Source organism: Psittacula echo (assembly GCF_963264785.1).
Source record: "Psittacula echo genome assembly, chromosome: 6".
Lineage (NCBI taxonomy): Eukaryota > Metazoa > Chordata > Aves > Psittaciformes > Psittacidae > Psittacula > Psittacula echo.
The window spans coordinates 64,282,594-64,294,649 of NC_137743.1; the positions used below are offsets into that span (position 1 = coordinate 64,282,594).

The window sequence follows — 12,056 nt, forward strand, 5'->3', positions numbered from 1 at the left end:
GTGCTTTTGGTTTTGACTCTTGCCACCCTTCCCCCATTTCCAACTGTCTGTAACACAAAGAGCAAAATAATTAAGTGCAGTATGTGGAACTAAGCAAACACCTTGATTAATTCACAACCATCTCTGCTGCTGTCGTTTATTCAGCAGGTAAGAAAAATGTCTTTTGAAAAAATCAGGCTTTGTTTGCAAGCTAAGAAAAAGACCTAAATTCAAAAAGAATATTAATCACAACAAATAACCCAAACATCTCTGCTTGTGAGCATCAATATTCATGATTTCACTGGGAAATTATTTGCCAAATCTCCCTAGCATATTATAGTACATGCTGACTGGCCAGTGGGTGGGAGTTGTTTGTGATGAGTACTTTGCAGTAATGTTTTATGTGTAACATCTGTTTTCTATGTCCTCCTGTTCAGTTTGCAGTCATTTGCATAGAAGTGTTTTCTGTTTGGAAGCAAATCTGTATTGCTGCTACACACTGTCAAAATTTTTCCATACTTTCAGTTGATACATTTGAGACAAGGCAGAATGCAGCATGACTCATAGGTCAAGTCTTGGTTTGATGCCTGCCTTTTTACTTTTGTTTTTATTTTCAGATCAGAATTTTTATGCAGGTATATTTTATCATGGTATGTGATCAGTTCACAAGAAGGAATTAGTGCAAAATAAGGTTTCATAAATGATTGAAAGAAGCAATTAATTGTTGTTGGTCTGTCCCGTGTTGCTTTCCCCTACCCCAATGTCGGTGTGTTCTTGGACTTTTTCTCTTGTTTTTCCTGAGCTTTGGTCAGTAACTGATTCCTATAGTGAGACTTTTCTCTAAATCATGAGGATATATAATCCGAGGCAGGGTCCTATTTTATTTTTTTGTATTTGTTTTGCTATGCTTACTGCATATGGTACACATTTGATGTTTATGCCTTCACAGGTATGTTCCATGCTTGTTCAATTTCCCATATGATTTGTATGAGCTGTATACTCCAGTGCTGAATTTAACAAAACAGTCATTGATTTTAAGATTTTGACTAGGATAAAAATCTTTTTGGAGCTTTCTTTGTCATTGTCTGTGTTATTAGTATCTCTTCGCACATTTCAAAGCAATGGCTGAAGTGCAAGTTGAGAGAAATGGTTTTTACCTCTTCCTGTACTGCCTGTCTGCTGTGGTCTTGGCGCTTTTGTTGTGTGGACTATTTTTCTGTTTTACTGCTTTCTGTCCATGGATGCCAGTGATACATTGAGGATATGGCAACTTAAAGTTAGGTTTTGTAGAACAAGTTTGGCAGTGTACATTATGGGGTTAACATCATAAGAAGATGCTTTTCCTGGGAGCACAGTTACCCCTCCTGTCCACTGACTCAGTAACTCTTTTTGGGCTTTTCACTGGGATTTGGAGATATCCGCTTCCTAAAGGACTGCTGCATTGAGACTGTTACCATGGTTTTCTGAGATTTCCAGTCTTTTCAGGTGCTAGAGAAAAATCAATCTAGCCAGGCTTCTATATTATGTTACTTTGTAGGTTCCAGGTAGTATTGTGACTGTGTTAAATATATTCCCCGCGTTTACATGGCATCTTTGTCTTCTGGTAATAACATGTTGCTACTGAACTCTCTAAATGGATGGTGCCTGCCAATTGTTTGGCATTGTAGCAAGGCAAAGCCTGTTGCCATGGAGCTTTGAGGACTTGCTTCGCCAGTCAGCATACCTGCAGCTAGAGAACTGGTTAAATGATCTCTTTGTAGGAGTAGTTTCTTCAGGGTAGAGAAAAACTAGGAAAGAAAGGAGGAAAAAAATGGATGGGGGGTGTTTAAAGAAAGATATATCCTTCTCACAGCTCATATCCATCGTATGTTTCTACTGTGTCAAGTTGCCATCTCCTTGAAGAAGCCTTAATTGTCAGGCAGTTGGTGTTTGACTTAAAGCTCACAACAGTGCCTGTAGCTGATTTTCTTTGCTTTAATACTGCTCCCCCTGTTTCAAATTTGCTTTGCTTTGCTGTGGGTTAATGCCATGTTAGCATTGTGAGGAGCATGGCAGAGGATGATGTATCACATCACTGTGCAAGGATTTTTTTGTGAAGGATATATCATAAAACAGGAAAGCTTTCAGTGCTTGCTCGTTACTCAGTTGTGTGAATCAGCAGGATGCTGCTCCAAATCAATCTCGGCTACTAGGCAGCTATTTAATAATTATCCAGAAAGGTCTGTTTCTCATTGAACTTTTCAAGCCAACTTTCTCCCTTTTTCACCTAGACTGACAAGTTTGATGTAGTAGATCTCTAGCTGTAGCTGGTGGCTGATTTTCTGGAGGCTGGGCCTCACTGATGTCTTACTGGAAGTCCAAAAATACTGACAACTGTGTTTGTTTTTCTCAGTCGTGTGATGTAGTTTTGTTCCTATAGTCAGTCATGAACTTTTGTGTACTGGATTTTATGCAGAAATACATACATTTTCTCATTTTTCTTCAAAATATACGTGTTGCTGTAGTACTACTGTGTGTTTGAGATTATTGCCATCCTATATGACGTATTGTCTTGCATGCTGTGACTTTTGTGTTAGCAAGATTGCACCACTGTGTAGTTATACTACCCATTATGATTCCTGTTACAAAATATGGGGTGTATTTGCAAGTTTTACTTTACATTCAAATTGTACAATTACATTCAAATTGAAAATTTGACTTGTCTAAGTCTTCAGTGTGTTGTTCCCTAAACCTGGAGAGTCTTCAGTTCAAATGAGGTTGGGTTCAGATTTCTGTGTGACTGCCCTTGCTTCCATTTGATTCCCCAAAATCTGAAATTACTGATGCAGTCGTAGCTCAGGTGTAGGAAGAACAACAATTCAGTATGATTTCCCTGTCCTGGTTCCTTCATTCAGGACTTAGGGAACCTGTTGAGATGTCACAAACTTTGTGACCTCATTGCTGTTATAAGTTTGACTTTTGCTTATTCCTCTTGTTTTCTGTCTTCCGCTCAAATATATCGTATGTGTCACTGTGCTTCTTTTCTCCTAGTTCCTGGAGATGTGGCTGTTGCTCAGGTACTACAGGATGCCCATGTAAATGAGGCGTGGGTTAAATGTATCAGCCTTGTGCGCTGCTCTGCAGATGTGCCTCCTTCTGAAGAATATTGGCTTATGGTGTGGCAGCTGTTTATACAGATGTTATTCTAAAGGGATCTCCTGCTGGCACATAGTGTGTACAAACAGTTTTAGATACTTTTTAATCTATCTCTCTGATAGCCAAGCTCTTGAGTAATGAAAGTGTCTCTTTTCCCCAGTGTAGCGTTTTCCTGGGGAGACCTGATAGCAGAGAGACTGGAATTAACAGATCTCAGGCAAGTGGCGATACCTAAAGTTTATCACGATGACTACTTTGTCAAACAACCTTCTTGATAATCTTCCTGGAAGAGATTCATGACAAAAACTGGGCAACAGCTATACTAAATATATATAATGGATAGCTATGCCTTCTTTATGTGTTGTGGTAATATTCAGGTTTTGCATTATTCCTGTACCTCCTGGCTTATCTTGATCAGCTAGCTGGGCATAGAGCTGTATGTCACTTTCAAGGATCCTGGGAATCATTTCTTATGGTTAATTTCATACATCTTCGTAATAAAATGGATTTTCTTCTACCAGGGCATGACACTTGGCACAAACAGGCTATGCTAAACACAAGCAAATTTAAAAAACTTTGGTGTGAAAAATACTTGTTTCTGCTACTGTGAACTTCTCTGGCTATTGAGACTGTGTGCAACAACTTTACTAATGTGCAAGATGTATGTTAGTCATCCAGTTGCTGGTATACTTGCAGAAGACAATGTCTGACAAAAGGGCTGTTGTCTGGACATCATCTCAAGCTATGAGAGTTGTTGCTTTCTGACAGTCTGCACACTGGTGAGGACAGCAGTTAGTAAGTTTGCCTTGCAGTGCAGTTGTGACTCAGGTTCTTTGAACATGGAATTTCATGATTCCTGTAGCCACAGTTTCAATGGACTTGGGCATGGGTTTGACCCAGGTCTCACTTGTACAACAAACTCTTTGTCAGCTCATTTCTTTCTTTCTTTACTGAGATGCTTGAGTGTAAGCATTTTCTTTCTCGCACTCCAGCTGCTTCTTCACCCTCTTCTGCAGTCAAGCTATAATCCTGTGGATTTGATATTGCAGGCTGTTGCCATGGAAATAATGGTGATTTCACTATTTCAGTGCTACAAGCACTGCGGGAGGCAACAGAAACGGTGGTTGGCAACAGATATAGTGAGGACGTGGGGGACAGTTCAGGGGAGTTCTTTATAAACCTTATGGGGGGGGGGGGCATTCTTCTCCCTCTCTGTTATTGTGTTTTTTTCAGCATTTGTTACTCTTTTCTCTCTTTTTTTTTTTTTTTTTAAATGGGATTTTATTAAAGGCTGATGCGTAACAGTTTCATATATTCTTACTTTTTTTTTTTTTTTTTTTTTTTTTTTTTGCACAGGTTGTAGCTAAATGCTCCTTTCGTTTTTGTCAGAATAAACCACAATGCTTTCTTTGCAGCTGGTAATAGTTCATTTCTGGACAAAAGGCAAAGGTTGAGATGTAAGCGCATTCTGTTTAAGTCCTATCTTTAGCCTGCAGAAATCCCTTTCAGGAACACTTTTGACGGTGGTGATGTTTTTTTATGGGTTTTTTTTGTTTGTTTGTTCGGGGGGGTTGGGTTGTTTTGTTGTTTTTTTTTTTTTGTTTGTTTGGTGGTGGTGTTTTGTTTTGTTTTGTTTTCTTGCTTTTTTGGTTTTAGGTTTTGTTTTGGTTTTCCATAAATAGTAAATCAAGCTGGGAACATCATGTCAGACACATGCATTTAAAGCTGTCTGTGTGACTGAGAGTGTTCAAACCTAATACATTCATTATTTAATTTTTAGTGTGCTCTGCATATAAAAAAGATCGGTGCTGGAGATCATCTTATGCAACATCTGTTCTTAGCATTGTTGTGATTCCACATCTAAACTGAAATCTTTTCTCTAAATTAGTCACATCCATAAAGGTAGAATGAAACCTACTGCAGAAATCAACTTTGTTATAAAACGGATTGGCAGCTTAATAAGTTGAAGGCAAATGGCACTGAGAAGAATGAGAAGTTTTGAAACTGTATGCTTGAAAGCATCAAACAGAGGTCTTTTTTCCCCAACTACTTACAACAGTGTTCCACTGATTAGCATAGTCAGAGAGCAGATATTATCTGTAACTTTTAAATTAAGATCTTAGAATTAATTTTCAGTCTTCAATAGGACGTCATCAGTAACGATGGTGACAGTAAATTTTTAAGATCATTTTTAATTAAATCAAGAAAAAGTGTTTCAGCCTATCAGATGCTTCAAAATGATCTAGGAATTGCTGTAAAAATATTTTGATCTTTTCTTGCTTGATAGTCCATAAATGGAGATAAGAAGATAAGCTGTTACATATGAAAGGGAAACAATAAGGAATGTTCAACATGCCTCTGGCTTTGTTGGGCAGTGTTATTAGGAAGACCATTAGAAAGTTCATAAGGATAGATTAGGAAGACCATTAGAAAGTTCATAAGGATAGATTCAGTCCCTTGATACTTTGTGTGAATGGAAATAGAATACATGTGTGCCAGTACTCATATCTGAATTTCACAAAAGCCTTGCAAAGAACTTGTGCATAAATTAAAATGACAAAATGAGCCAGAAATATGTTTGCAGGGCCTGGCCTGAAAAGATGCTAAGTATTTTATGCTCTTAAATCTAACTGAGAATGTGAGCATTTGATAGTACTGAGTATTACATAAACCAGGCTTTTAAAATAAATCAAGAGAGAGAACATTTCCCCTCTGAATTATATTTATTAGTGAACACTGATTTGTCATGTAATGTCTCCTGGTGCCAATGAAGTTTTTAAGCATTGTATAAAGGCACATTGCTGCTGAATTGTACTGGGTTATATATACTTTATGCTTGGCCCAAATTTGCTGCATAACTGAAAAATTTGCATTTTTTCATGCATGATATTGGTTATAAAATTTTGTCTGTTGGTATAATACAGGTAGCATTTACCTTCTGCCTGTAAGAAGGTCAGTGAGGCGATGAATATGCTGACCGTGACTATTTTTCTACTTGTTCCTGGAAAAGTTATTTAAAACTCTTGGTAAGGAGCCATTTAGCTACAGGTGGTAGTATCTGATTGATACATGAACTCCTCCATGATAAAGGAATCTGAAGGCCTGGACAACAGGCTGGTGTTTCAGTGCCTCATTGCCTCTGTTCCTGTTACAGGTGCATGTGACAGCATTGCAGCAATGAGTGGAATTTTAAAGAGGAAGTTTGAAGAAGTTGATGGCTCCTCACCTTGTTCCTGTGTGTGGGAATCAGATGATGACATTTCTAGCAGTGAAAGTGCTGACAGTGGAAGTAATGTCCATCCATCCACTTCCAATCATTTTACTCGTAAGTACTAAAGTGATGTGTAGGGCACGGTAACCCTTTTTATACCAGCTAAGAAAGGTTCATCTTATGTGGATGAAATAGTGTAGACTATCTGATTCTATTTTGAAGCATTTTTGTGTTTTATTACATTTAAATTTGGACACTGTAAGAAAGTACTTCTTTTTGAAAAATAACTATTTTCTCTTGTTTATGTAAAAAAATTTGTACATCAGTGAGTTTCTGAGGAAACTCTGCTTATATACTGTGTCATTTACATCTAGATAGTGTGAAATGTTTTAAGTATAGAGAACGTCTTCCATTTTGGGTGATGATTTGGGGGAAAAGGGAAAATCAGCAGTAACAAAGTTTGAACACCAGTGCTTCTTCATAACCCTATCTGTTCAGAGTTGAGTAGTGTGTGTGTGATCTGTGACAGAATAGCTGATTCCTCAGATCATTTGTTCTGCTGCTTAAGCCAATGCAATCACACAGCCCTCAGTCCTTTTCTTCCACGCATTACAGGATAAACAGAGGAAATGTGTAATTCTCCCTGAGAAAATGTTAGATTCGTATTTGATATCTCCAGGATACACTTGAACAGAAATCTTGTTCCCACTCAACCAACTGAACATGAGTAGTTAACTTACAGAATATTTTGCTTTTGACTTCTCAGGTTGAGGTTACCAGTTACTAAGCTTGTATAATTTGTGGAATCTCCATAAAGCCTGATATCTACAGTAAACCGTGTGTGTAAATGAGTAGCAGTAAGTGATCCAGACTTTATCTTGCAATTTGTATGTAGCAGTTAGAAGGCTTTCTTAATTTTTTTGTTTGTTTTGTTTGTGTGGGTTTTTTTATGTGTTTTTTTTTTAAACTCCCTGTCTAATAATGCTGGGCTAGAGCTGTTTATGAATTACAGCTGGCAATAGGGTTAGTGTAGTTCTTTGTCTAAAAACACATAAGGAAGAGCCTAAAACTCCCCCACCAGCACACACAGAAGGGAGGAGGACCAGTAATGCAGAAGAATGGAAGCTTGCAATGGTAAGGACCAGCAGAAGGAGGAGACTTCCCCCAAAGCCTGAGGTGCCCTTGCAAATTGCTTTACCAGGCTGCAGACTGGAGACGAAAGATCCATCATATCAGGGGACATGCTGGAGCTGAATCTGGTCTGCTCCTGTATAGAATCATAGAGTGGTTTGGACTGGAAAAGACCTTAAGATCATATAGTTCTAACCCCCCTGCCATGGGCAGGGACACCTCTGCACTAGACTGTGTTGTCCAAGGCCTTGTCCAGCCTGACCTTGAACACTGCCAGGGACCATTGCAGCTAAAAAAAGGCGACAGATGATAGTAGTAGGTAACTCTTTTCTGGGAGGCACAGAGACACCCATTTTCTAACCTGTTGCATTCTCTTGAGATCTGTGGTGCTTATGGGGTTCTTGTATCAGGAATGTTATTCAGAGACTACCAAGCCTCATTAAATCCACTTACTGCTATCTGTGTCTGTTGTTTCACATGGGCACCAGTGATACAGCCAGGAGCAGTCTCAGGAGTATCAAGAAGGATTACAGAGCTCTGGGATCTATTTGCCACTTCTTACTGCCAAATCTGTGTGTACATCCAGTCTTCTGATTTGATACTTTGAGTACTGCTGCCTAACCTCTGTGAGTGCAGATGGCAGCCCAGTACTGAGTGGCTTTGCAAAGCCCATGTTTTCTGTAGGTTTCTTGCTGAATTTAGAGTGCTAATGGAAATAAGAGACTGAGGTTATTTGAGACACAAGTAGTTGAGAGATGTCCCACTCCTTACCCCTCCCCAACTCATTACCCTGCTTTGATTGTGTTTGAGACTCTTGCTGTTGGAACTTGAACTCTCCAAATTTAGCAATGGAATTTTCAGTCTGGAATTTCTTCCACTTGGAAGTCTGCCAGTGCTTTTGTCTACTGAATAGGCTTCAGGGCATGATGCATATAGATTTATTTTGCTTAGCTATCGTTTGTTTTCCATTTGAATTTGTTTTTTGGTTTTGGTTTGGTGGTGGGGGTTTTTTTGGGTTTTTTTGTGTGTGTGTGTTTTGGTGTTTTTTTTTTCCCCATTTAATTTTCATTATTTCATTCTTGACAAAGCCACAGTCCATTTGCTCATGTTTCTGTAGGCAATAGCAGTACTTTTCTAATGCAGCTGTCTTGGTAAGTATTTTGTGTGATACTTTTTTTTTGTGGGAGTAAAAAACCCAAAACATCCTGGCTTCTGTGACAGCAGACTTTATAAATCACAAAGTAACTAAACCAGTTCAAGTGCTTTTGTAAAGCAGAAATAAACAATAAAGATTGAATTTAAAGAGCTTGGCTCTTCATAGTTGAATCTTGTACAATTTAGTTGTATCAAAATAGAAGCCACATAGACTTCTTTTTACAGTGGTGTTTCTGTAGCATGGTGAAGAATCAGACCTGTAGCCTAAGAAAACATAGTATTTCATGTAAATTAGCTGATGAACTTCTGATTATTTTCCTGTTTGTTACCGCAAAGAAAATTTGGCAATTCCTATGTAGGAATTTTATTTTCCCAATTTGCTAGCATCTGTTGGTTTAGGAAGTATACTTTTATATTTTTCTGGGAAGAATGGGTTTATTGGAGTGATTACTGCAGCAGATGACTGTTTACTAAAGGTTTTTCAAAGGATCTGGAGTTGCATATATTGTATCAAAACTTAGTTGTTTTCAATTAGATTCTGGTAATAACGGTTTTCAGATTCCTCTATTGGTGTTGTTTTCTATTAGTTATCAGCTTCTGCAAAACCCAAATGGCAAGTTTATTAAAAATCCAAAATCTCTAGATGTAAAATGGAAACCAATATTTGCAAAGAAAGATTATTGGTGTGAGAAAGTTGCAGGATTGGGTTGCACAGTGTTTGAATAGAGGCAGAACAAGCAAACACACCTTGCTGTTGCAGACAGCTCTATCCTTACAAGCATATGTTACACACATAACAGCAGGCTTTTAGAATATGTAAGACGTTTGCTTAGCCTCATCTGAGATCAGTGTAAAATTTTTCCCCCCTCATACCACTTTATGCAGTAATATACACATGCTTGATGAAATTTGGGCTCCTACTGTGTGCCCAAACCTATTCTGCTGTTCAGAAAAGTCTAAATATACTCATATAAATTCTCACTCTTTATCAGTACATGTGCAGATTCATTGCTTCTCCAAAGGACTGCTGAGACCCACAACAGAAATCTAAAAAATCCTCTTCTATGCCATGAGCTCCAGTAATCTCTGTCAGCAGACAGTAATTCTTTGTCATAGTAGAATGTAATATTATAACAATATTTTATAAGCTGCATACAGATTAAGGCTGTTAATAATTAATAGTCAACACTGTATATTAATGTTTATATTTCCTTTCCTGTGGCAGCATGTTTTATTAAAAAATAAATGTTGGGTGTATCCAAATCAGGTAAATGATTACAGTAGCATTATATTGCTTTTCATTTCCTCAGTGACATCCATGGAAATGAATGTGACTTTTTCAATAAATATATATGTCTGTGTGTTTGTGTACACATGTGTATATACATATAGCTTGAAAAAAACATAACTATGTACGTGTGTAAATATAATTTGTGTGTAAATGTAATTTGAGAAAGCATAAATATGTGCTTGTGTACATATATATGTACAGGTGCAGTAAATGTGGCAATGACTTACGGAAATACTGAGCGGTATTTTAAATGTAAAGCTTGTGATACAGTGCAATAGAACTGAAGAGTAAGAAGCTACAGGGTTTTATGCATATTGTTGACTATGGTCGCAATCATTGCAGCTGAAGAAATATCTCTCTGCCCCCAAGGTTTAGGGATTTGTGTGAATCAGGCACTCCCTCTCTAATAAGAAGCCTACATGGTATGTGCAGGAAACAAATGAATTCATGCCATTCTTGTTCAGGAGATGTGATTTGTGGTTGTTGCTTTGTTCCTTGAAGAAAGTTTACCATTTCACTCACAGATTGTTTGCTAGTCATTTTACTGGAATGAGCATTTCACTTTGTTTTAAATCAGAACATCTTTTCTAAACTCATGGTTAAGGAAGTTAACAGGTGAATTTGTGCTGGCCTAAACTTTCTCAGGTGCAACTGGAAAGTTTCTCTAATTTATTTCAGTTAACTTTCTGTGGAAGCATGTTACAGACCAGCTATGCTCACCATGCTTTCCAGACTGGCCAAACTATTGAAAACAATAATCATGCCTATTGCTATAAGATCCTTGTTAGATTTGGGGAACTGCTTGAACCCCCTGGTTCAATTCATCCTTCATGCTGGAAGGATTTCCAGCATGAAAACCTGAGCCAGCAGACATTTTCCATTTTGCTTGTTGTTATGTCATGACTAACTTCAGTTTTTACGGTTTCTATGACAACCATATTTTTTGATTGGTAAAGAATAAAGTGCTAAAAGACTTTTTTTTTTTTGACTGTACAGTATTTTTTCATCAAAGGAGTGAAGACATCATGATGCTTTTCGCTAATCAGTGTTATCATTGAATTGCTGCCTAAATGTGCATACCTGTTTGTGCCAGACTCCATGTATAATAATTTTTCAGATAGACCAGATAAGAAAATATCCCTATTACAGTTGCCAAATAACCTTCTGAAAAATTAATAATTTGTACTTCCAATCTAGGACATTCTTATTTGTCAAATCATGTAGATATTTAAATTCCAATGTTAACCCTTAAAGAAATGTACTTATCAGGACATGGCTCAAAGCAACATACTGGGTTGTTTTCTGAGATTCCTTAGCAAAATTTTTGCAAGTCAGCAGCAAAGTGGTACTTGGGAACTGATGATGGAATTTAATCAGGTGGAAGTCAAAAAAAAAAGCGGGGAAGAATAACAAGAACATGACTTGCTGGGTTATAAGAGAAACAGAGAGAGGGGTCAGAATGCACAGGTGAACAATTAGTGGTTACTTGGGAAATAGAGCAAGGAGCTAATAAAGGGCTGGTCATGATGGGAAGATGGCTTATTGACTGTGTATTTATGAAGGAAAAGAGAGACAAGAGGATCTTGATAAGCAACAGGGTGTTTTTCAGGGAGAACAAGAAAACAGTGGCAATAGTTTTTAGTTGGTAAATATGTCAGTTTGCAGAAAGGGCTACAGATTGGCTCGCTCATAACTGGGAAAAGAGGGAGGGCTAATGAACAGCATGAGAATGAGCCATCTTATCAAGATCAAAGGAATTTAATGCTCCAGCAGTTTGCATATTCTTAGTCAGTGAAAGTGACTCATACTCTTTCACTACATTGATGTGTATGGAACATATTTCAAAAGCTCATTTAGAAAATCACTTGGAAATGTTGATTGGGATTCGATAGCACTTCTGGATCTGTTCTGCTTTTATTAGAGAAAAGCACCTTGCACTAAGAATGTATGTATAAATCCTGGTCCATATTCAGGAGTATGTACCATCAGCAGGTCTGGAACCATCTTTTGCAGGCAGATCTGTGATCACTAGTTCAGAATGATGCTAGTGTGATGTATGAAATTGTATTTGCTGACTGGCTCTTGTCTGTGAGATTAGCCAAGAATTAAAAATAATGGTTTGATTTTTGTCCTTGATTTGTGATGCAGAATAAA

The 12,056-nt window shown here is 37.8% G+C and overlaps 2 protein-coding genes across 3 annotated transcripts in view; one reads left to right on the top strand and one right to left on the bottom strand.

The window, feature by feature from the left end:
- Positions 1-12,056, bottom strand: part of LOC308222547 (sodium channel protein type 2 subunit alpha) — a gene marked incomplete at both ends in the record, with an annotated part of 422,596 nt that overhangs the window by 194,008 nt on the left and 216,532 nt on the right. The window lies entirely within an intron of this gene.
- The window catches only part of CSRNP3 (cysteine and serine rich nuclear protein 3), a gene marked incomplete at its 3' end in the record, with an annotated part of 81,000 nt that overhangs the window by 6,249 nt on the left and 62,695 nt on the right, over positions 1-12,056 (top strand). The window contains exon 2 of the mRNA XM_080621514.1: positions 6,269-6,439. Coding sequence (XP_080477640.1) covers positions 6,292-6,439 — 148 coding nt within the window. The 5' untranslated portion in view covers positions 6,269-6,291. The remainder of the gene's footprint in view (positions 1-6,268; positions 6,440-12,056) is intronic.